The sequence below is a fragment of the Oryx dammah genome, unplaced genomic scaffold (assembly GCF_014754425.2).
Source record: "Oryx dammah isolate SB20612 unplaced genomic scaffold, SCBI_Odam_1.1 HiC_scaffold_3, whole genome shotgun sequence".
Lineage (NCBI taxonomy): Eukaryota > Metazoa > Chordata > Mammalia > Artiodactyla > Bovidae > Oryx > Oryx dammah.
This window is the reverse complement of record NW_024070187.1, coordinates 95,517,482-95,544,062: the sequence shown is the minus strand read 5'-3', so window position 1 is coordinate 95,544,062 and position 26,581 is coordinate 95,517,482. Positions and strand designations below refer to the sequence as shown.

The window sequence follows — 26,581 nt, the reverse complement described above, 5'->3', positions numbered from 1 at the left end:
CTTTTCTAGAGGATGAGCTATAGCAGCCTCTGGAATATTTTCTTAATAATTCAGACCTGCAAGCATAACCATGTGTGTTGAAAGTGATCATTCATATCACTTTTCTCTCCTCTCAAGGACTGCACAGTATTCACAGTATGAGTCATTATCCACCTAGTTCAGCAAGGGGCATGAAAATTTGCTAGCATACGATAGACCAGAGATCATTTGAGGGAGGAGGGGCCGATCCCCCTCCCTGTCCCAGCCACTTGCTCTTCTAGAGCCCAGGCTTCAGGTAACCTTGTAGCTTTCCTCTGCTTCCTCATGCACCGTTGTGAACTTCAGTGGCACAGGTGTGTATGTGTGTGTTAGTCACTCAGCTGCGTCTGACTCTTTGTGACCCCACGGACTTTAGCCTGCCAGGCTCCCCTGTCCATCGGACTTCCCAGGCAAGAATACTGGAGTGTATTGTCAGTTCCTTCTCCAGGGGCTCTTGCCAACCCAGGGATCGAACCTGGGTCTCCCACGTTACAGGCAGATTCATTACCATCTTAGCGACCAGAGAATCCCAGTGGCACAGATACACCCCTGTAAATAGATATTTGTGAAGCCTGTAGAGTAAGAATGGCTGGAGACAAAGCTGGAGAAGAAGTCCAGGATGCTCTGAAATAATAATAATAGCTACTATTTTTGGAGCACACATCCTCTTAAATTCTTACAAAGTACTCTCAGGTAAGCTGTCTTGTTTCCATTTTCAGTTCAGTTCAGTCACTCAGTCATGTCCGACTGTTTGAGACCCCATGGACTGCAATACTCTGGGCTTCCCTGTCCATTACCAATTCCTGAAGTTTGCTCAAGCTCATGTCCACCAGTGATGCCATCCAACCATCTCATCCTCTGTTGTCCCCTTCTCCTCCTGCCTTCAGTCTTTCCCAGCATCAAGATCTTTTCCATTGAGTCAGTTCTTTGCATCAGGTAGTCAAAATATTGGAGCTTCAGCTTCAGCGTCAGTCCTTCCAGTGAATATTCAGGACTGATTTCCTTTAGAATGGACTGGTTGGATCTCCTTGCCGTCCAAGGGACTCTCAAGAGTCTTCTCCAACACCACAGTTCAAAAACATCAATTCTTTGGCTCTCAGCTTTCTTTATAGTCCAGCTCTCACATCCATACATGACTATTGGAAAAAAACATAGCTTTGACTAGATGGATCTTTGCTGACAAAGTAATGTCTCTGCTTTTTAATATGCTGTCTAGGTTGGTCATAGCTTTTCTTCCAGGAGGAAGTGTTTTTTAATTTCATGGCTGCAGTCACCATCTACAGTGATTCTGGAGTCCAAGAAAATCAAGTCTGCTTTGGAGAAATGTCTATTTAGTTCTTTGGCCCATTTTTTGATTGGGTCGTTTATTTTTCTGGAATTGAGCTGCAGGAGTTGCAGATGGTAACGATAGCCCCGTATGCGAGACAGCAAGAGACACAGATGTATAGAACAGTCTTTTGGACTCTGTGGGAGAGGGAGAGGGAGAGGGTAGGATGATTTGGGAAAATGGTATTGAATCATGTATAATATCATATATGAAGCGAATCGCCAGTCCAGGTTCTACACATGATACTGGATGCTTGGGGCTGGTGCATTGAGACGACCCAGAGGGATGGTACGGGGAGGGATTGGGGAGGGGGGTTCAGGATGGGGAACATGTGTATACCTGTGGCGGTATATGTATATATACATGTATACATCAAGTTGATGTATGGCAAAACCAATACAATATTGTAAAGTAGCCTCCAAGTAAAATAAATAAATTTATATTTTAAAAAAAAGAAAATAAAGTCTGTCACTGTTTTCCATTGTTTCCCAGTCTGTTTGCCATGAAGTGATGGGACTGGATGCCATGATCTTAGTTTTTTGAATGTTGAGTTTTAAGCCACATTTTTTTACTGTCCTATTTCACTTTCATCCAGAGGCTCTTTAGTTCCTCTTTGCTTTCTGCCATAAGGGTGGTGTCATCTGCGTATCCGAAATTATTGATATTTCTCCCAGCAATCTTGATTCCAGCTTGTGCTTCATCCAGCCCAGCATTTTGCGCACACACAAAGCACCCACACACACACACACACACCCACACCCCCCCCCCACACACACATGGTGATATGCCAGGGTGGATGGGAATGGAGAGGAAGACAACAAGGAGGATGAAACTCCAGATATTGGTGGCAGCCAGGAGTTGGCAAAAGATGTGAATTCTCTCCTGTTCACTTCAAACATGAGTACGAGGAGTCAGGAGCTGAGAATAAGTTTAGTGACCACTCTAAAGGAAATACACAGTCTTAGGGACAAAGGAGAATGAGAATAATTAATTTGGGGTAAGATCCTTGTTTATGACTGCCACTCGTGTGCACTAGCCATGTGGAGGGTCTGCTCTGGCCTCCTCGAGGAATCACTCTGGCCCAGGGAAGTCTGCGGCCCTGTGTTGTCTGGGCAAAGTGAAACTTCCTCCTGTGAGCTCTTTTCTTTCTTCTGCGGTGCTCTCTTTGGCTTTACCTTGTGCCAGACCTGAAAATCTGGAGCTGTCAGCTCTAGTTCAGCCCCCGCGGAGCCCAGTGGCAGGGTTCCAATTCCTTGCGGCGGCGAATGTGATGAAGTGCTGTGTGTGGGGTAATGTTTATGGCTTTGTCAGCTGTTGGCACCGTGGCAACGGACTCAAGAATGGCCAAAGGAGCTTTAGTGATGAAGAGTGTTTATTTAGAATGATAATCTAGGGAACTGAGCTCTGGCCTCTCATCAGCAGGCTTGTCCTGGTTGAGAACATTCCCTAAAAGAAATTCTTGGTTCAGCAGTTAGCCCCGGGTCAAGTGTGGCCAAAGAAGATGATGTATATTGCAGTGGAGATGCTGTTTATCCCAGAAAGTCCTTCATTTGCCCACGCCCTTGTATGTGGTAGGCATCTTCTTTTCCTCCTGTGTGATCCATCTGAAGATGTGGGTGATTGAAGGGACTTATGTCTTTTTTCTGCTCTGCCCTGGCTTCATGACTCACGGTCAACTTGATCATCACCCTGACCTTAGTGTTAATATTTCTGAAGAGTGAGACAGAGCTAAATCTATCCAAGTATCAGTAGGGTTAACTGTATACAAAGTGTTTTAAAATATGTGATTTTCATCTCATCCTTGTGAACTTTCACGTGGAGAAGAAAAATTTATTATAGTCTTTGAAGATGGAAGTCAATGATTTAATTAAGTTGCAAGAATAATAAGTGGAATCAGGACTAGAGATAGGTATTTCTGATTCCTAGATCTGTACCTTGGAGTAGACAAGTTATAGCTTGCTGGCCAAATCTGGCCACTGTCTGTTTTTGTACAGCCTGCAAGCCTAGAGAAGTTTTCACATTTTTAAATAGTTGGGGGAAAAATAACAAAAGAAGAATATTTCATGACACATAACATAGGTAATTCAAATTTCAGTGTTTAAAAAATAAACTTATATTTGAACACAGACACATTTATATATTTAGGCACTGTCAGATTACTGTTAGGTTACCATGACAGACTTCAGTTGTTGTGACAGAGACGTTATGGCCCATGCCACCTAAAATATTTTGTAAAGGAAAAGTTTGTCAACCACTGTAATAGACGATCAATAAATAGAAACCTATGGAACAGTCTCTCTGCACTAGTCTGTTAAAGTTACATAAAAAGTCCTGCAAACTAGGTGGGACTTCAAACAACAGACATTTATTGTCTCCCAGTTCTGGGGGCTAGAAGTGCAAAATTGAGGCATTAGCAGAGCTGTGCTTCCTCTGAGACTCTGAGTAGAATCCTTCCTTGCCTCTTCCTAGCTCCTGGTGGTGGCTCACAGTCCTTGGTGTTCCTTTGCTTGCATCTGTGTCCGTATAGTCAATTTCTGCCTCCGTCACCATGTGGATGTCCTCACCTCATCATCTTCTGTGACTGTCTGTGTCCAGATTTCCCCTTTCTGAAAGGACACCAGATATATTGGATTGTTGTTGTTTAGTCACTGAGTTGTGTCTGACTGTTAGGACCCCATGGACTGTAGCCTGCCAGCTTCCTCTGTCCATGGGATTTCCCAGGCAGAACACTAGAGTAGATTGCCTTTTCCTTCTCAGGGGATCTTCCTGACCCAGGGATTGAACCCGCATCTCCTGCATTGGCAGGCAGAGTCTTTACCACTGAGCCACCTGGGAAGCTGCTATGTTGGATTAGGACTCCCTCTAATGACTTCATCTTACCTGGATCATCTGCAAAGACCCTAATTCCAAACAGGGTCATTTCCAGGTACCAGGGTCATCAACGTCTCTTTTTGGGGGACACAATGCAACTCATAGCACTTTTTCCAATGTAGGGTATCATTCACACATTATCATCGCTCTTCCTGCTTCCTCCCTTTGTACCTCCTTTCCCGCTTCTTTCCCCACCCTCTTGCATCCCTGATTCACTAGACATTCAACAAACATTTATGCAATCACTACAGTGTCCTCACTGCTATGCCCGTCACTGTGCTAAAGTACAGTGTACAGAAATGATTGAGTTTTGGCTTCTGGTCTCAGTGAGCTTGCAGTGCATGATCAGCTGTCTGTGATAGGCCCTATCAGAGGGATTTGTGTAAGCTACAGTAGATATTTGAAAGGATCTTTAGCTTTAAATTCTCGAATATTGAGCAATAATCTTTCAAAATAATCGATGTGGTCTTTAATGTACCATGGCTATTGACCCAAAAATAACAGATGCTGATATCCTTAGAATTGTAGAGTTTCCTTACTGTTCTTTTAAAAGTCAGAAACCTTCAGCCCCTCATCTGCTTTGTTCCTTCAGTCTCTTTCCTTCAGCACTGACCATGTCAGGATGGATTCTCTGTTCTGGGAAAAAAACAGTGGAGCGACTCTGTGGAGGGGCTCTGGCCTGGTTATATTAAGTTGATGGCTTTTGGGGAAACGTAGTCGTGGCTTTGTGAGATGAGGCTTTGTTGCTCTGCTCTCCTCCTGGCACTAATGGGTTACATTCAAATGTCGTCATGAAGTGCATGAAATATGTTCTGACAGCGTTTTCTCCCCTGGCCCCAGAACTCAGCATCTCGCTGGGCTTGTAGGATCCTCCTGGGTCATGGGTGTGAGGGCACAGCAAGGGAGGAGGTTCATCCTTTCTGTGGGGGATTCTGGTGGGACTATTTTGTGGACTGTGTCCTCGGGTCTGATCGTTATTATCTCTGTGCAGTTTGTCAACCATGGAGTTCCTTCTGCTTCCTGCAGATTCAGAGCTTCATCATTTCAGTTCAGTCGCTCAGTCGTGTCCGACTCTTTGCGACCCCATGAACCACAGCACACCAGGCCTCCCTGTCCATCACCAACTCCCAGAGTCCACCCAAACCCATGTCCATTGAGTCGGTGATGCCATCCAACCATCTCATCCTCTGTCGTCCCCTTCTCCTCCTGCCCCCAATCTTTCCCAGCATCAGGATCTTTTCAAATGAGTCAGCTCTTCACATCAGGTGGCCAAAGTATTAGAGTTTCAGCTTTAACATCAGTACTGATCTCCTTTAGGATGGACTGGTTGGATCTCCTTGCAGTCCAAGGGACTCTCAGGAGTCTTCTCCAACACCATAGTTCAAAACCATCAATTCTTCGGCGCTCAGCTTTCTTTATAGTCCAGCTCTCACATCCATACATGTGATTCAGAGCTTCCTACTGGTTCCCAAATCCAAAGATGCTAACCTGGTGGAAACATCAAAGATCCACTCCCTGTAGGAAGAGGATGAGGGAACTGATGCTAAAAAGTAATGCCTCTTCTCCCAATGGTGTCCTCTTCTCGGAGTTCACAGTTGCTGCTGACCTTTGTATTCAGACTTTGTGTATGTGTGTGTATATATATATCAGTCTCTGTTCTACTTAGCCTTTTAAAGGAGCTTCTTTGATGGTTTTTAAAATTAAATTCACTATTAATGCCAAGATTCTTCAGCTTTTATAAATAGGGCAGAGTAAGAAGAAATTAATATTGACTTATTGGTAAAGAACCTCTGACATTGATATTGCGAGACTACAGTAACCTTGCTTTGTTAATTTTAACTGAATTTCACATTTTACCCTAATGCTCCCAGAGTTCAATTCCTGTGTCACAGTCTACCCCAGAAATACTTCTGAAGGCCAATGACCCCAATCTTGGCTTGACCACTTACTACTTAAGAAAACTGGGGCAACTTGCTTACCCTCTGTTTTCTCAGTGTCCTATAATGAGTGAAACAGGTACTCTACAGGGATGTTTGGAAGTTCAAGTGAGACAGTGTGCATCAAAGGGCTTTAGAAATGGGAAGTTTTGTATAAATGTCAGAAGGTATCACTAGTGTCCTGATGAAAATTAATGCTATGGAAATTCCGGTCAGAGATTCGTTTTCTTCTTTTCTGTGACCTTAAAAGGCAGAGTTATCATTGCCATGAATTTGTTTTGGGTATTTCTTAGACTATTGGTTCTCAAGGTGTGGAGCAGGAACTTTACCTGAGAATGTGTTAGAAACGCAAATTCTTGGACCCCACTTCAGACCTCCTGAGTCAGAATCCCTAAGGGTGGAGCCCAACGTCTGTGTTTTAACAAGAACTCCAGGTGATTCTCCTGGCACTAATGTTTGAGATTCACTGGCTTAGAGTTATACCCAACTGCGTGTGTGCAGACTGATTTTTCTGATTTTTTAAAAAATCGGAGTATAGTTGCTTTACAATGTTGTGTTAGTTTCTGCTGTACAACAACATGAATCAGCTATTTGTGTATGTACAGCCTCTGCCTCTTGGACCTCCCTCCCACCATCCCTATCGCACCCCTCTAGGTCATCACAGAGCACTGAGCTGAGCTCCCCGTGCTTTCCAGCAGCTTCCCACTAGCAATTTATTTTACACATAGTAGTGTATATATTGCAGTGCTTGTCTCTCAATTTGTCTCACCCTCTCCTTCCACCTGCCGTATCCACAAGTCTGGTCTCTATGTTTGTGTCTCTATTCTTGCCCTGCAAATAGGTTCATCAGTACCATTTTTCTAGATTCCATATATATATGTGTTAATATATGATATTTGTTTTTCTCTTTCCGACTTACTTCATTGTATATGACAGACTCTGGGTTCAAACACATCACTGCAAATGACCCAATTTCAATCCTTTTTTATGGCCGAGTAATATTCCATCGCATATATGTACCACATCTTCTTCATCCATTCATTTGTCATAGACATTTAGGTTGCTTCCATGTCCTGGCTGTTGTAAATAGAGCTGCAGTGAACATTGGGGTATGTGTATCTCTATGAAAACAGAATTACCATATGACCCAGTAATCCCACTGCTAGGCACATACCCCCCTGCCCACCTCTTTTTTTTTTTTTTTAACCTGGCTTTTCTTTCAGACCTGTAAGGGATTCTGAAAGACAAATGTGTGCATCTAAGATTGAGTTGCCACCATCCGTTGACTTCCTAGAACACGCCTGCCCGACAGGTGTGCCATTTTTAGCATTGGCATAGATCCTATGAATGCAGGTCCTTAAAGCAACCCGTTGGTTACATAGAAACTTGTTGGGGATATGCTGGAGGTCCATAGCAGTGCTCTCTACTTAAGTGCCTTAATAACAGTGGAATGAGATGACTGGTAAACTCCTCTGTGAAATTCAGTATAGCTCCTGCTGAGCTTGGTTTGTATTCTGGCCACCCTTCAACATCAGGCGTCTTCCTCCCTCTAATAGTCTCTTGTCTTATTCAAAGGGACCACTACCTCTTGATGAGTTGGGGCCCCTATCTTGAAGTGCTCTGACAGGTCGTAGAAATAGCCAGTGGTTTCCCTCGTGGTCTAGTGGTTAAGAATCTGCCTGCCAGTGCAGGGGACATGGGTTTGATCCCTGGTCCAGGAAGACCCCACATGCCTTGGAGCAACTAAGCCCCACTGCCACAACTACTGAGCCGAAGTGCTGCAACTGCTGAAATCTGTGCTCCCTAGAGCCTGTGCTCTGAAAGAGGAGAAGTCCCCACAATGAGAAGCCCTCGCACCATGATGAAGAGTGGCCCCTGCGCTCTGCAACTAGAGAAAGCCCTGGTGCAGCAACAAAGACCCAGCACAGCCTAAATAAATAAATAAACTTAAAAAAAGTGAAATAGCCAGGAGGCCCGCTGCACACCCCGTACTTTCCCATCATACCCCTGGATTGCAGCTATGCTGTGGCTGTCCTGACAGATAGATGGACGGTAGTTACCTTATACCGAAAGCAGAACTCTAAAGGTAATTAAGACAGAAGAGAGAAAGTGGCGGGAAAAACCTTAGGGAAATCATGGTGCTGTCGGGTTGATCCATAGGGCGGAGGTGCATGGTAGGTGTTCAATAAATACTTATAGAATGAATGAATGAGGGCAGAATTTTGTGTTTGGGAAGTGATCCTGCCTACTTCGCTTATGAGCATCCATCTTATTCCAAAGGAGCAGACATTATGCCTTGATTGAGTGAACTATTAGATATGTTTAGTTTTAAATGCAGACATAAATAGATTTGATCTTTCTGTGGTTTGACTTTCCTCCCATCAGCTTTCCCTTAATTATCCACAAGTGTTCCAAGCCTTCATTAGCTAAATAGGATGCAGATGATGGTCATTAGTCTGGGATATAAATCCTGCTGGCACATTCAATGGCTTTTCACTCGGTTAATTGAAATTTTCAGTATTCATGGACTATAAGAAAACACTAATTTTATCATTTATTTGGGGGTACAGTTTTTTTCCTTTTGCTGATTATGTTTCATAGTTATGAAGTTAAAAATAAATATGAATGCCACACTTTGCCTGGAGAGGATGCCGCTATTTTAAGTGCACATGTATCAATACTAGTCTGCTAAAGCATGGAGACCAAATGGAAAATCATACTTTGTCTAGAAATCTTAGAATTGGCCAACTAAATGCCTAAGAAAGCATCCAAGTAGCGTGCACTTTGGGAACCCATTGATTCAAGTGTAAGAGACTTCCAAATTGTTAGTAATATGAGTAGGTCTGGTCTTGACATCTGCCAATGAATAAGATATCATCCAGTTGTCTGTGGAGTGCAAATTGCAGGTATCAGATAGAGATGATTAATGCAAGTGTTATTCCTTTAAATGGTTCTTAGCTTTTGACTGCATTTGACCATTTGTCAAAGCTAACTGGCCTCTGTTTAGTGATATTGAGAGTGAAACACACATACGCAGACACATGCGTGCAACTGATGCTTGAAATAAAATTTCATAACATTACCATCTATCTTAGAGATTCAGTTTCTGAATTCCTTAGTTTTTTATAATCCAATACTTCAGCAATGATCTCTGCTTGCCCCCTACTTTGTTCCAATTTAATCGAGTAAGTGTCATCTGTGTGCTGTTTTAAAAATATAAATCTTGGTTATGGACGTTACACGGCAGAAGTCGGCTCAGTAGAGGCAGAGTATATCTATTTCTAAACCTAATTTAGTGGGAATAAAACAACATTGTAATAATTCTCAGAGGTAAACTCTCCCTTAAAAAGGAGACTAGAACATATGGAGTCTCTTTCCAGTACTCAATCACTTTGCAAAACACACCCACCAGTGAGAATAGGGTAGGCAGCTGCCCTTGCAGAAGTCTTTTGTAGGCTGGACTGGATGAACCCATCCATCACTGCTCCTCTCTCTAGGCTGTCTGACCAAAGCCTTATCAGCCTCAGTTGTTTGCCACTCTTCCTTCTGGGGTTGCTTTGACCTTTTTGCCCCTTGGAATGTTTCTGCGAATGATTCCTAATGATAATTTAAGGAAGACATGTTTAAGCACCTCAGTCTTCTAAATCAACCATTATATATATAGAAAAATATACATGGCTTAATATTGTTGTTTCAGTCACTAAGTCCTATCCGACTCTGCAACCCCATGGACTGCAGCATGTCAGGCTTCCCTGTCCTTCACTATCTCCTGGAGTCTACTCAAACTCATGACCATTGAGTCAGTGATGCCATCCAACCATCTCATCCTCTGTCACCTCTTTCTCCTCCTGCCCTTAATCTTTCCCAGCATCAGGATCTCTCCAATGAGTCAGCTCTTCACATCAGGTGGCCAAAGTATTGGAGCTTTAGCTTCAGCATCAGTCCTTCCAAATGAATATTCGGGGTTGATTTCCTTTAGAATTGACTGGTTTGATCTCCTTGCAGTCCAAGGAAATCTCAAGAATCTTCTCCAACACCACAGTTTGAAAGCATCAAATTTCTGGCACTCAGCCTTCATTATGGTCAGACTCTTACATCTGTACATGACTACTGTATAATATATAAATACATATATTTAATATTTATGTCAATATTTAATTTATTAAATATTCTCAAAGTCGAATATAGAGACATTTTTATCACTTATGCTTTTGAGAGTTCCCTAAAAATTCTTTCTGCCTCTGTAGTTAATCAAAAGATGAATGTATTATTCAGCCAGATGTCCTGCCCTCAGAGGATGTAGAAAAGAAGTAGTCAGTCTACTCACTGATTTCCAAAAATGTGCCTGATAAGATCCAGCTCTTTTTCTCCAAATTAACCAGGGTTCTCATGACCTAATGGGAAATGAACAGGGGTTTCCTCATTTCAAAATGAAGAATTCAAGACCTCTAGTCCAACAATCTGTCTTAAGCTTATAAGGTTAATGTTCGTCTCTTATTAAGAAGAGACAAGAATCAAATGCCTAGATTCCTGAGCAAGTGACCGTTTGTTTATTTCTCCAGCAACTCTGTTATAAAAGACCAGCAAATGTATAAACTCTAATGAAGGGTCACATGAGTTTCCCAGGTGGCGCTAGTGGTAAAGCGTCTGCCTGCTGATGCAGGAGACGCAGAGATGCGGGTTTGATCCCTGGGTGAGGGAGATCCTCTGGAGCAGGAAATGGCACCCCACTCTGGTATTCTTGTCTGGAAAATTTCATGGGCAGAGGAGCCTAGTGGGCTGCAGTCCATGCTACTGCAAAGAGTCAGACATGACTGGGCGACTGAACACAAGGGCTCACATTCAACTAGAGCACACCTGTCATAGCCAGTATCAGCCCTTGGCAAAACTGGGTCAAATTAAAGTGTACTGTAGTGAGCAGAGCCAGGCTCCACACAGATCTCCATGCACACTGCCCTCACCTGTCTGCCCTCTCAGGAAATTGCCCTTGGCTGAAAAGAGGCATCATCCCTAGGGTTTACCCCCTTCCCAGGGCAGCCCTTTCCCTTGCCCCAGCTTAGGACAAGTCGAGCCCAGTTTCAGAGCTCCCCATTTGGTTGGCTGAGACCTTGGTTGAGTTTGTACTCCAGCCCATCAACCCATCGCATCTCCCTCTGCTCAGTCCTACACCTTTGCCTTCCCTTCTCCAAGTGGAAATCCGAAGCTCTCCCCAACGAACCTCCTGCAGGCTGATCTCCACCTCATAGGCTGCTTTTGATGGAGCCTAACCTGCGACCTGCGTGATCTTTTCCATCAGCATTGAATATCGGAGATCTTCATGCTGTAAGTCATCATTTCTCTCAAAATCTGCTTTGAAATTAATAAAAGACAAGAAGCATCTGCTTGTAGGAAAGAATAAATACATTGATCCTCTCCAAGATGTAACAGGCCCAAGATTATAGGACTCAAAATTTCCAGTTTCCCCCTTTCTGGTGACTTTTACCCCCAGCATCCCTTGAGGGTCTGTCTATTATGATTCAAAGCCTTCTGCTGAAACCAGAGCTCCTATAAATGAAATTTCAGATATCACTATGTAAATGAACAGCAGTGGGACCTCACCTTTCTAGATTCATTTTAGGAAATTGTTGCAACTGTCCATGTATAATACTGTTCACCCCATGCTATTCATTCTGCCGACAGTCTTAGAAGTCAGTGCTCTAAAAAGCCACGGTGTATATTTACCACAACTTCCCTATCCATTCATCTGCCAATGGACATTTAGGTTGCTTCAGTGTCCTAGCTATTGTAAATAGTGCTGCAATGAACACATACCTAATGGAATATTACTCAGATATAAAAAGGAATGCATTTGAATCAGTTCTAATGAGGAGGATGAACCTAGAACCTATTATACAGAGTGAAGTAAGTCAGAAAGAGAAAGACAGATGGTGGCTCAGACGATAAAGCGCCCGCCTGCAATGCGGGAGACCAGGGTTCGATCCCTGGGTTGGGAAGATCCCCTGGAGAAGGAAATGGAAACCCACTCCAGTATTCTTGCCTGGAGAATCCCATGGACAGAGGACCTTGATAGGCTACAGTCCATGGGGTTGCAAAGAGTCGGACACGACTGAGCGACTTCACTTTCACTTTCACTTTCACTATATATGGAATCTAGAAAGATAGTGCCAACGATCTTATGTGCAGGGCAGCAAAGGAAACACAGATGTAAAGAACAGACTTTCGGACACAGTGGAAGAAGGAAAGGGTGGGATGATTTGAGAGAACAGCATTGAAATACAGAATCTAGAAAGAGAGTGCCGACGATCTTATGTGCAGGCAAGCAAAGGAAACACCAATGTAAAGAACAGACTTTTGGACACAGTAGCAGAAGGAAAGGGTGAGATGATTTGAGAGAATGGCATTGAAATATATACATTACCATATGTAAAAGAGATAGCCAGTGGGAGTTTGAGGTATGATGCAGGGAACCCAAAGCTGGTGCTCTGAGACAACATGGAGGGTTGGGGTAGGGAGGGGAGTGGGGGGGTTCAGGAGGGAGGGGACATACGTCTGTCTGTGACTGATTCATGTTGATGTATGGCAGAGGCCATCACAGTACTGTAGAGTAATTATCCCCCAATGAAAATAAATAAATTAAAAAAAAAAAGCCATTGTGCTTCCTTGCAACAAACGCAGCATCAGGCTAACTTTGATGGAGGGGACTCATTAGCAATTTCCTCTTTAGTAGAAAAATATTGATGCAGCAATCAAGAAGGTCACAGCATGGGTAAGTCACCATGTTTTGAGGCTTTCATTTTCAGTAATTAAGGTGAACATGTTATTGGAAGGTTTAGAAAGCCCACCCAAAGTCATTCACAATAGCTGCCATCAGGAAACTGGAATCCCAGCGAAAGTCTTTCAACGGAATGAAATGAGACTGACCAAGCGTATAAGCACAGTCTCCTTAAAAATGGCCAAATTAAGGATATGGACTCTCATTGACCCTTGCCATATCACTTCCACACTCATTCCATGTCCTGAGATTTCACTGTATATTCATGCTTTGTTTCAAGTAGTTCTTTGCTACAAGTGCAAGATTTAGAGCTATATATATATATAATTTTTTTCTTTTTAATGAAGCCAATTTCACCCTTCTCTGACTCTCATTTCTCCTCCAAACATGTTTCTCAGGTTACCTGAGACTGTTTTTGAAAGTTGAATGGTATTGTTTAATTTTGAAGATCATTTCCCCTGGGGGCAGAGCACTAATGTCTGCATTCTTAGACATGTCCCTTAATTTACTCTCTCCAATGGTATATGTTGCTGCTGCTGCTGCTAAATCGCTTCAGTCGTGTCCGACTCTGTGCGACCCCATAGATGGCAGTCCACCAGGCTCCCCCGCCCCTGGGATTCTCCAGGCGAGAACACTGGAGTGGGTTGCCATTTCCTTCTCCAGTGCATGAAAGTGAAAAGTGAAAGTGAAGTTGCTCAGTCATGTCCGACTCTTAGCAACCCCATGGACTGCAGCCCACCAGGCTCCTCCGCCCATGGGATTTTCCAGGCAAGAGTACTGGAGTGGGGTGCCATTGCCTTCTCCGATGGTTTATGTTAAGCTTAGTTAAAAATGCAATTAGAGTCGCTCAAGTTGCCCCACTTGGCAACTGCACGGAGTCTTCAGTAGCTGGGATTTGTGTCTCCCTTAGATTTTTACTCCCATTTAGGACAGAAATTTGTTGTTTAGTCGCTCAGTCACATCCAACTCTTTTGCAACCCCATGGACTGTAGCTCACCAGGCTCCTCTGTCCATGGGATTTTCCAGGCAAGAAATACTGGAGTGGCTTGCCATTTTCATCTCCAGGGGATCTTTCCAATCCAGGGCTTGAACCCTTGTCTCCTGCATGGAAGGCAGATTCTTTACCACTGAGCCACCAGGAAAGCCCTAGGACAGGAGATGAGACTTGAAATCAGGAACAGGAAGAGAAATTCCCATGATTAGACTTTTCCATTTCCTGGAAAAAATTTAGTTGCACTCATAAAGGAATTATGATCATTTCTATAAACTAGCTCAGTTAGAGTTTATACCTTTTATTCTCAACTGGGGGTAATTTTGCCTGCCCCCTGGTGCTTGGCAATGCCTGGGCACATTTTTGGTTGTTATGGCTGATCCAGGGTGGAGGCTGTGCTGCTGGCATCTGGTGGGTAGAGGCCAGGGATGCTGGCAGCCTTTCTTCAGTGCTCTGTACAGCACATACATCCCATAATAACGGATTATCCAGTCCAAAATCTTCATAGGCCCAACACTGAAAAATTGATTTAACCAAACCATGTGGATGAGAAAGTGGATATATGCTAAACAGTGAGAAAAATGTTATTTTACTACAGTTCAGAGGTTTTTGTGTCTGTCCTTTGGCTTCACTTTGTAGCTCTATGACACATGAGTTAATCTGCTTCCAAAATAATGTTTTGGGATAAGACTGCAGTCTTTTTTTTTTTTTTGGCATTTTTTCATCTGGTGCATATTTAGTGGATACCTTTTCTGTGCCAGGCACTGGGCTAGGTAATGGGGCTATAGCAATGACTAAGTCTTGTTGGGTCTTTGCTCCCTGAAGCAGAAATCTGAGAGTGAACATCAAGATCTCTCTCGTGGTATAGTGCTCAGTGTACAGGTGTGTAAAGATGAAGAAGGGTCATGAAGAAGGCATTTGATGGGAAGATTGAAGAGGGTGCTTCACTGTTATGCGCGCCAGCTGTTTGCTACTTTGGCTGTGCTTTCTCTCCTTACTGGTCCAATCTTGATTTTGGCTTTTTCTCTTTTTTTTTTTCCTGCCACCAAAATCTTTCCTCTTTTCCGTTTTCCCTTTTCAGTTCAAACTTTCTGAATAACATGTATCCCTTCCTTCCCAAACAAAATTAAAACGCACATAAAAACTACCAGCAATCCACATGTAAAGACATGCCCATCTACACTTTGAACTTAATTTGTCTTCATTAAAGATCCTTCTTTGTATGTTTATCTATGTCTGTGTTTTCTGTCCTTTAATACTGCATATTATTTGGGGACAGAATACATGCTGTCTCAGATTCTTAACTTTTTCTAATTCTTGTCCCAAAACATATCAAAACTCTAGGTGAGTTGATAAATATTTTTATGTTATATGGAGAAAGAGTGGGAGACAGTTTATACACATTAGAACTTTGAGCCATACCCAAGTCTTTGTATACATTTCTTTCAGGTTTTAGTTCTATCCAACCAAAACAAAACTATCAGTGTGCATATATATACATAATGCATATGTATGCACACGTATGTATGCATAGTGTTGTTCACTCACTAAGTCATGTCTGACTCTGCGACCCCATGGACTTCAGCACGCCAGGCTTCCCTGTCCTTCTCCATCTCCCGGAGTTTGCTCAAACTCATGTCTACTGAGTCCTGATGTCACCCAACCATCTTATACTCTGTTGTCCCCTACTCTTCCTGCCCTCAATTTTTCCCAGCGTCAGGGTCTTTTCCAATGATTTGGCTCTTTGCATCAAATGGCCAAAGTATTGGAGCCTCAACTTCAGCATCAGTCCTTCCAGTGAATATTCAGGGTTGATCTCCTTTAGGATTGACTGGTTTAATCTCCTTACAGTCCAAGGGTCTCTGAAGAGTCTTTCAGCACCACAGTTTGAAAGCATCAATTCTTTGGTGTTCAGCATTCTTTATGGTCCAACTCTCACATCTCTACATGACTACTGGAAAAATCATAGCTTTGACTATTTGGATCTTTGTCAGCAGAGTGCTATCTCTGCTGTTTAATACACTGTCTAGGTTTGTCATAGCTTTTCTTCCAAGGAGCAAGCATCTTTTAATTTCATGGCTGCAGTCACTGTGTGCAGTGATTTTGGAGCCTAAGAAAATAAAATCTGCCACTGTTTCCACTTTTTCCCCATCTATTAGTCATGAAGTGATGGACCTGATACCATGATCTTCAGTTTTTGAATGCTGAGTTTTAAGCCAGCCTACATATTTATGCATATATTGCATATATATACACAAGAATATTTATTGCAAAGCAACAACAAAAGAATAAAGTCCTGCTGCTGCTGCTAAGTCACTTCAGTCGTGTCGGACTCTGTGCGACCCCACAGACGGCAGCCCACCAGGCTCCCCCATCCCTGGGATTCTCCAGGCAAGAACACTGGAGGGGGTTGCCATTTCCTTCTCCAGTGCGTGAAAGTGAAGTCACTCAGTCATATAAAGAGTATGGTTTCCTTTATATGCAGGAATAATGTTATTTTTTAATAATGAGAGCCCTGGAAACCATCAAATCTCTGTCAGTAAAGGAAAGCATACATGAAGTGTGATAAATCCATATTATGCGCGTTGTGCAGCCATTAGAGGAACGAGTGACGCTACATGACGGGACTGGAAAGATGTTGATAATGTAGTCCTGGTAGGATGGTATGATCTCAGGAAAGAAAGAAACTTCTCTGTGTGCATATGTGATAGAATGTGTATAATTAATATGTATACCTTGGTATTAATATCCTTGGTTACCTCCGAAGGATAGGTTAGAAAGGGGATTGATTCATTAAGAATCTGTATTACCGTGCCGTACTCAGTTGTATTAGACTCTTTTGTGACCCTGTGGGCTGTAGCCTGCCAGACTCCTCTGACCATGGGATTTTCCAGGCAAGAATACTGGAGTGGTTGCCATTTCCTACTCCAGGGGATCTTCCCCACCGAGGGATGGAACATCTTCCCCACCGAGGGATGGAACCCACATCTTGTATCTTCTATATTGCACATGGATTTACCTGCTGAGCCATTTTAGTTTTGTAATTCATTAAAAAGTAGAAAATTTTACTGAAAAAATTATTACCATTAGGTCCATTAAACTCTTCATAGGATAGTCCAGAAGGAACAAACTTGTATGTAAATCCCAATTGGCCTTGAATACCAAAGTGCCTTTTTAGTGGCTCACAAGGCCAAGAAAATATCCACACAACTAAATAAAAAGCCAATCATGCGAAAAACAAGTGGGCTAATGAGAGGGGATGAGATGGCAAGTCCGATACTACTGTTCAGGCTCATACTGCTTTTGGATGGAGAGAAGCTCCACTCCATCACTCAGGTTCTTCAAGGTGTCATTTGAAAGACGTTGGCATTTGACAATTTGTGTGTCTCTTCAAAAGAGAGAGAACCCCATGTGTGGTTGAGAAGGTGGGTACTAGAGTCAGACTGATTGGCTTTCATTCCTGATCTATTTCTAAGGTACAACAATTAATCTAATGGTGCTGTAGTCCTTTATTTGTGAAATGAAGTAAATAAGAGTCTTTATCCTTACTAGATCATTGTTGGCCCACAGTGAATGTTCTGACTTGGAGGGGGTGGAAAGTGGGACTGGTGAAAGACAGGCACTTTTTATAATCCAGAGCAATCAGGAACTTCCCTGGTGGTCCAGTGGCTAAGACTCCGAGCTCCCAGTGCAGGGGGCCCAGGTTCAATTCCTGGTCAGGGAACTAGATCCTGCATGCTGCAATTAAGGGTTCACATGCTGCAACTAAGACACAGGGCCGTCAAAATAAATAAATAAATATTAAAAAAAAAAAGTCCAGAGACATCAGTGGGATCATGGGAGATAGTCCCCACCTTGCATGGGAGATGCACAGGCCAGGGTCAACGTCATTACACTTTGAAAGTTCTAATGGGTCTCCCACCTTCTTGTTTTGCAGACCACCATCTTCAGCACATTGGCCAATGAGAAGTCCTTATCAGACTGCAAAAAGGTAAGTCAGCCTGCAGGAATTCCAGCCTGCAGTCAGAGTAACAAGTGACTTTATAATTGATGACATTCAGTTGAAAAGCTATGGGATCAATGAAAATGCTCTGCTGACATTGTGTAGTCCTCTTTCCTCAGAGATGGAAATTTGAATGGTTCTCTTTAAGGATGTGGAGGACGCTGTTATCATTTGACAGTGGTTTCTTATACAGAAGCTCTGGTTCCATCTATTTCTATCTCACTATTATCTGATATTTTATTCTGTAAGATGAGCGTCAAGGGAGTTCAGGGCAAGCTGCATGGCAGGCATCTCTATCTTTGTTTGCAAATTTAAATGTAATAAACCTAAACCCAATACAAAATAAAAATGATTTTGTATTTGGAAAGCTGAATTTATAGCATAAAAATCTGGTTTGGATTCACCACAGTCGAGTTTGAGAAGCTGTCAGGCTTTGCAAAAGGATTAGCCTCGCTGGCATCTGATGGAAGCCGTCTTGTAATGGATCATGTCTGAGGACTGTCTGCTGGAGTAGCAGCGTGTCTAATTCCTGGCCTCTGCAGTGCAGGGGGCACTTTTGTCCGCCTCTTTAATCTCAGGTTTAACTAGATCTTGTCCTTCTTGAGGGGAAAGAAGTGATTTCACAGTCTGAAAACTCAAATAAATTCTTTGACACTATCTATTGATATGGCAAACCAGGTGCATAAAGAGTTGACCTGTGCCTTGTATATTAGTTATTTGGCATTTCTGGGGATTTGATACCATGACATTGTTTGCTAGGTTGTTTCCGTTTCTGAATTTGCTTGATATGGAAATAGATAGCAGGGGTCCTCATCTTTAAAGGTGGCATGGGGGCCCACCGTTCTGAGTGCTATCCATTTCATTACCTTGATCATTTTTTTTTTCATTGTGTGTTAAGTCGCCATCTTAATTGAGTTCTGCAGCGTTTGTCTGGTTTTGGACTCCCTGAAAGTGAGGTCCATGTGGAATTCCTAAAATTATAGAGCTTAGAGAACAAAACAAGAGGAAAGGGGACGGGGGTACAACCTTTAAAAGAATGACGGAGCCTGAGGACTTGACCTAAGTTGATTAGAACCAACTAGGTCCAAGATGGCAGATAAGCCGACTTGCACTAGAAATGCCCACCCCTTCCCCAAAATAGCTGGAATACTCCCCCTGCTCTTTAGCCTCTGAAATTACCCACCCCTGTAAAAACTTGACAACCTCATACTCCCAGACCTCTCACCTTCAAGAGATGACCCAAACTCTGTCTGTGGAGTGTGTTTCTCTCTAAGTAAACCCACTTCTTACCTCTATCACTTTGTCTGTCACTGAATTCTTTCTGTGGCAAGACATCAAGAACCTGAGCTTCATTAAGTCCTGACAGCAGCTGTGATCTCACTTAAAAGACTGTGGGTTCAAATCCTAACTGGGTTTAGGCTGGGTTCGAGTCCCAGCATGTGAATTCAAGTCCCAATCTGCATTACATGGTTTCAAAAGGACTTCAGGGGTTCTCTAGTCGCCTGCTTTTTCCAGATTGGACTGCCATCAATATCATGTATAGATAATGATAATGAGGCTGGTGGACCTCCAGCCTCCACTTGAATGTTCTACTGACGGTGTACTTAATGACTCTACCTGTCACTAGACAAAGTATTAGAGAGTTAGTTCTTCATTTTACTGAGCCAGTATCTGCCTCCCTTTGAGTTTTGTCTAGTGATTAAGTATGAAGCCAGCTAATATGCTATCTTCTGAATCTTCTCCCCATCCCATTGCAAGGCTGTTTATCTTCCTTATTTATTTCTAATAGGATGTTGATAATAATTTATTTCCAAAAGCTTGGCTGCTGGGAGCTCACTGTCTGGTTTAAAAACCTGGCTCTGCTACTTGTTACTTATGTGACTTTGGGTTGGTGACATAACCTGTTTGTGCCTCATGTTTACCATCTGTAGAATGGGCATAATAGTTGCACACTTCATATGGTGGATGAATTAGCATACACAGAGTGTTCTGAACAGTGCTCAAGACATAGAAGCATTGTATTAGTTATTATTATTATGGCTTCTAGACCAGGTTATCCTTTTCTTTGGGGGGAGGGGAGCTAGTTTTTATAACCAGTGTCAAGAATTGTGCTTTTCACTCTTCATTCAGCAAGCTCTGTTTACAAACTTAGTGTGTGGCAAGCACAGTAGAAGATGTGATCTGTGATGAAATGATAAGCTGTAGGCATTCTTGAGCGCAGCACTAACATTCTACTAACAGTCTAAGATGACACAAGTTTTATTTATAAGCCATATCCTTCTGTTGATCACATGATGCTTAATATACTTGCACGAGCCCTTAAAACATTTTTACATGAACTGGCATTAAACAAATCTGTTTTATATTTATATAAGTAACTCTTTTAGTACAGATGCAGGCCATTATGTTTACTTTCTTGATTTTTAAAAATTTGATCAATCAAGATAATTTATAAACCCAGTCCTGTTATCCAACTTATTACTCCCTCTCCCAGTTCTATATCATACACAAATTAGAGTAGTATAGTTGGTCTCTGTGACTTCACTTTCCTTCATCCATATATCTGTGTTTACAAGTGTTCACTGAGCATCTACTATGGGATGTGAACTGGAATCTCCTGTGAACAAGTCACATCTGATCTTTACCTTCATAGACATAGTAGGTAGTCACTGAAAGTGAAGTCGCTCAGTCGTGTCCAACACTTTGTGACCCTACGGACTGTAGCCTACCAGGCTCCTCCCTCCATGGGATTTTCCAGGCAAGAGTACTGGAGTGGGGTGCCATTGCCTTCTCCAGGAGATCTTCCTGACCCAGGGATCAAACCTGAGTCTCCTGCATTGCAGGCAGATGCTTTACCGTCTGAGCCACGAGAGCGATAGTAGGTAGTCATTAAACAAGTACAATTGTCACAGATGATGTGTTGTGGTGGCCAAACTGTGATAGATGATATGATTTTTTTTTTTAAGTTGGGAGGTTCTAAGATCATATACCATGAGAACCTAAGCTAATCTAGGGGCCAGGGAAAACTTTTCTGAAGAAGTGACTTTCACACACAGTAAATGAATCGGATTTGGCTGTGTGAAGACAAGGTGGAGACAGAAAAAGAGCAAGTGTGAAAGTCTGAAAGTGAGAGGTAGAGAACTGTAAAATGTTCAGAATGTCTAGAAATTATAACTTGAAATTGAAGATGGGAAACAGTGAAATAAAAGGCAGCCTGATCATGAATGGCCTTGTAAAACTATAGTAAGTGTTCAGATATATTGTAAGGGTAATGAGCAATTTTTAAAGGACTTTGAGCTAGGGAGGGTAGGTATATATGACATGATATGATTTTTATTTTAAAATCTCTTGGCTACTAAATAACAGAAGCAGCTAGAGCTGAGATATGAAGTCTAAGAGCGAGGCTATAATTTAGGCAACAGATGATCATAGCCAGAATCAGAACAACGACAGTGGGAATCAAGAGGTTTATAAAGTCAACAGCATATAATAATAGTTTGGATGCATGGGAGAGGAAGTTGCTAAGGATGATTCCCTGATTCCAGACAAGAGCAATGGGCAGATTTGCAGTGCTGTTTCCTGAGACAGAGACAGGGATAGGGAGGAAGTTGGTGGAGTTCAGATGAGTTCAGATGAGTATTGCTTGGTCTGTGTTAAATGAATTCAAATTGATATGTGTTAGATTTGTGAGATCTCCTGGGAAGGAAGACCAGCAGGCATCTGGCCATGTAGCGTTACAACTCCAGAAAGCTTTCTGGGCTGGAGAGGTGAATATGAGAGTAACACGCATGTAGAGAATGATTGAGAGTGGGAGTGGGTGAGGTCACCCGGGGAGGGCGTGGAGAGTGAGAAGGAGGTTTACAAACCTCTTGAGGGGTATTGATGTATAAAGTCTGGGAGAAGACTGTGTCCTCTGTAAGACGCCGGCTGACACTGTACACAGTACTGGGGCAGGGAAGGGGGATTACAAGGCGGTCTTCACTCTGCCCCCCAGTTCTGTGACCAGTTGGTTTTTGACAAGGGTACCAGTTCCATCAGTGGCGAAGAAAATCACCTTTAACAAATGGTGCTGAGACAAGCTGATGTGCACATGCGGGAGAATGAAGTTGGACCCCACTCACACCACAGAGCAAAATGAACTCCAAAGGGAGCAGTGACCTAAGTATAAAAACTTGGAGGAGAGGACGGTGGAGGAGAACCTGTTTAATGAGTAAGAGGTTTTGCTCTGCAGTGATGGAGGTGTTCAGGTACCAGGTAGAGGTAATGGTTGCACAATGCCGTGAATGTTCTAAATGCCACTGAACTGTCCACTTTACAATGGCTATGTGATGTGAATTTTACCTAATAAATTATTTTAAAAAATCTAAGGGATCTCAGTTTTTATCCCAAAGAGCCCCCAAACTCTGCATCACTTGAGTAGTCTGGAGACCTGGAACAGACTGCTAGAATACCCCCTGCCTTCTCGTCAGCTTGGAAAACTCACTCTTCCATGGAGAGATCTCTTTCTTTGTCCCTTTCCTTTCCAAGATTTTTGAAAGACTCTTCTTGGTTTCTCCAAGAAAGATGAGTGGTTTTATCTCCTGAGCTCATAACATTTGGTACTGACTTCAAGTATAACCTAACAGCAACCACACAACTTGTCAAATGTTGACCATATTCGCAGCCCTGTGCAAAGTACTTTACATGGATTTTCTCATTCAATTTTTATAACAGCCCTCACAGGTAGGTAATAAAACCATCAACTGGTAAAGAACCTGCTGGAGGACACTCAGTGGTAGATGTTGTAGTGAGGATGTGAGTTCAGCTGTCTGACCCTAGAGTCATCGCTTTCAGTGCTTGTTACCTTCTCTGCCCCTGGATTCTAAATGCTTATTTATATTAGGTCCAGCTTCCCCCTAAACTGTCAGTTCTTGGAAGGGAGGAACCATGACTGATTTTGTTAGCAGTAGTAAAAAAAAAATACCCCACAGGTAGTAAGAGCTCAATCAATGAATTATTGAATGAGTTTGGATGAGATCCATGAGATCCAAATGAACTTTCTGCACGCATGGTAGTGAAGGACAGCAAAACCTGAGGTGCTGCACGCAGCCCACAGGGTCACAAAGAAGTGGACACCACTTAGCGACTGAATGATAAATGGTTGTCTGTTAGCATAATATTATTATGGGACCATTTTGTTCTAAAAAGTAGTTTTTTCCTTTTCACAGGAGTTGAGAAAAGAATATTTTATATGCACTGTAAAGGTAATTTCTGCATTAAAATAAGGTGTTAATGGATGGCTAGTGGTGATTGACATGTTAAGGGTGGGCAAAGACAGCAACTATTCTAAAGCTTACTTCCTAGAGTTGTAAGAACCCTATTCTTATTTTCAGCCAAAGACCAGTTCATGCTGTAATTTGGAAAACTTAAACACCTCTAGGTAATATGCATAAATTCATTCATTATTCATGAATATTTATTGAGTATCTCCTATTGCAAAGCAGTTGTTATTCCTAACGTGTTATAGGAGAAAAACAAATATGCCGGGACATGAGATGACTTGCTCTAGGGCACATATTAAACTCAAGATAAACTCTTAGAGGGTAGGCCTGATTCAGATCTTCGGATTTTCTCTCTCTAAAGCCTCTCAAATGAAACTACCATATGACACAGCCGTCCCGCTGCTGGGTATGTACCCTCTGCACGTGCATGTGTGGTTATGTGTGTGCTCAGTCACTCAGTCGTATCTGTCTCTTTGCAACCCATGGCCAGGCTCCTCCGTCCATGGAATTTTCCAGGCCAGCATACTGAAGGAGATTACCATTTCCTGCTGCAGGGGATGTTCCTGACCTAGGGATCAAACCTCTGTCTCCTGCACAGACAGGCAGATTCTTTACCACGACGCCACCTGGGAAGCCCTGAGAAAACCATAATTCCAAATGACACAGGTACTCCAGTATTCACTGTAGCCCTATTTATAGTCCCCAGGACAGGAAAGCAACCTAGATGTCCATCATCAGATGAATGGATAAAGAAGTTGTGGCAATATATACAATGGAATATTACCCAGCTATAAAAAGGAACACATTTGAGTCCGTTGAAATGAGCTGGATGAACCTATTATGCAGAGTGAAGTAAGTCAGAAAGAGAAAAACAAATATCGTTAACGCATGGATATGGAATCTAGAAAAATGGTACGGATGAATGTATTTGCATTCATTTGTATTCATTGCAAGAATACTCAGATGTAGAGGATGCTCTTGTGGACACAGCAGAGGAAGGAGAGGGTGGGGCAAACCAAGAGAGGAGCATTGACACGTGTACAGTACCAAATGGAGAGTAGATCCCTAGTGGGAAGCTGCTCTATAACACAGGGAGCTCAGCCCAGCCCTCTTTGAGGACCTAGAGGGGTGGGGGATGGGAGGGAGGCTCAAGAGGAAGGAGCTATATACTTACGGCTGATGCCCACTGTTGTACGGCAGAAACCAACCCAACATTGTAAAGCAGTTATTCTCCAATTAAAATTTTTACAAATTATAAACAGATAAAACCTCTCCATACCACACTATTTATCTAGTGTTGACACATGAAGGGTGTGTATTCAGTGGACCAGCAGCACAGAATGATCCTCAAATGTGCTTCATAACGTCTCTGGCCACCTGTTTTATGTTCATTGGTATTTATAATTTTGTGTCTTGATGCTTTTCCATCTCTCAATGCAAGATATGGACCCACATGTGTCAGCGCTTTCCGAGCTGCTAAGTCGCTTCAGTCGTGTCCGACTCTGTGCAACCCCATAGACGGCAGCCCACCAGGCTCCCCTGTCCCTGGGATTCTCCAGGCAAGAACACTGGAGTGGGTTGCCATTTCCTTCTCTTTCCGAGCAGCACTATTGAACTTCCATCATTTTAATTGGAAGCAGCGCATAAAACAGATGCCTTCATCCCTCCTCCAAGGCTCCTCACTCTGACCCTGACCCCCCACCCCTGGGACAGAGATAGGCAAAGGGTGACAGAGAGGTGAGGGTGATGGATGCGGTGAAGGTCAGGCATAAGATGAATCCGAGGGATGGGTCAAAGGCTAGAGATTTCTGTTTCACAAATTACTTAAAAATGAAAAACAGTGGTTTTCCAGTTTGACATTAAAACACCCTACCTTATCCTGCTGTGTATTCCATCTACATATGGTAACCTAGACTCCCAACCATGTAATAGTAGTCGTATAAATAGGTTTCTCAGGTTGGAGAGTTTATTTTAAAAATTCAGCCGTACCTTACGTGTGTGTTGAGGGGGTGAGTGGGTTCCATTTCTCTCTCTCGCTCTGCCCTCTCTCCTTGGACTTCTGATACACGAAAACCTTAAAAAAAATAGTACATTTCGGAAATGAATCCTTATCATATTAAAAGGCATTGGTTTGGGGACTATGTGGAAACCTAAAGGAAATCTATTTGTTGATGGTAGTAATTTGTGGGGATATTTGTGGCTGTGTTGACTGTGCATCCCTACCACCCAACCATTCGCTTTGACTCGTCCCTCCACTGTTACCAATGACATATGAATATGCAGAGCACATGCTTATGTCATCACTTAGCCCACTGGATGAATGTTTTACTTTTAATAGACATAGACAATGCTTCACTCACATAGGCAAGGTAATTTTCCTTCAGGAAGCAGTGATTAAAATAGACAATGTAACAGGCTTTTGGAAGTTTTCATCCGTGTTGATGAATGGGTCTCTGTGTAAATACAGCCCAAGATAGTAATATCGGTGGTTAAGATATTTACTTACAGTTGGTTCCTCAGCCTTTGAGACTGTATTATATCTGGCTTCCTCTTTTAAAGACCAAGACTTAGTGTCTAGACGGCGTTTGCTGACCTCCACAAAGCAGGCTGGGCAGATTCCCATGACTCCTGGCCTCTTGGCAGAATTTCCAGGCTGGCAGGTCACCATGGCTTCTTCCCATAGCCTGAGAAAGGGCATGGAGATGAAATCAACCCTGTCAGCATCGAGGAAAATTTTCAGTTCCCCCCTGAGAAAGGCAGAATTCCATGTTCTGGAGCAGTTACAGTGAAGGGTATCATTTCAAGTAAATTTAAATGCTGTTTACTTTCTAAATAGATTTTTGGGGAAGCTATGAAGGTTCATTGTTGGCAGAGTACTGTTTTTGCTGACTTGCTATATGGCTGTCTGCTGGATAAAGGATGAGAGAGATGTATTTGCAAAGTTCTATCCCTGTTTTCACATGTGCCAATACAGATCACTAACTTATAGGAATGAAAGTTGTAACGCTTTGAACAGAGGGGCAGTATTGCAGCCAGCGCCCCTCCTCCCAGTCGCTCCACGTCTACTTGCTTAGCCAAGAATGGGCTCTTAGTGCTCATTTACAGTATTTGGGATAAGGGTGCGTGGTTCTGGATTCTGGGCACTCTCCTTTCAGCAATTATTGCCCAGTTTTTGGTTTTTATTCTTGCATTTTTCCCATCTCCACTCTCCTGAGAGGCAGTATGGTGCAGGGTTAAGAGCACAGACTCTGGAGACCAATGTCTGTGACTTGAATCCCAGCTCCACTACCCAGGAGCTCTGCAACTTTGCCCAAGTCACTCAGCCTCTCTGTGCCTCACTTATGTCATGTATGAAATGAGACAAATGATGGTATCAACCCCCAAAATTGTTGTGAGGATTG

The 26,581-nt window shown here is 42.8% G+C and overlaps 1 protein-coding gene across 1 annotated transcript in view; it reads left to right on the top strand.

The window, feature by feature from the left end:
- The window catches only part of RASGEF1B (RasGEF domain family member 1B), a 653,319-nt gene that overhangs the window by 226,709 nt on the left and 400,029 nt on the right, over positions 1-26,581 (top strand). Inside the window, exon 3 of the mRNA XM_040237187.1 lies at positions 17,854-17,907. Coding sequence (XP_040093121.1) covers positions 17,854-17,907 — 54 coding nt within the window. The remainder of the gene's footprint in view (positions 1-17,853; positions 17,908-26,581) is intronic.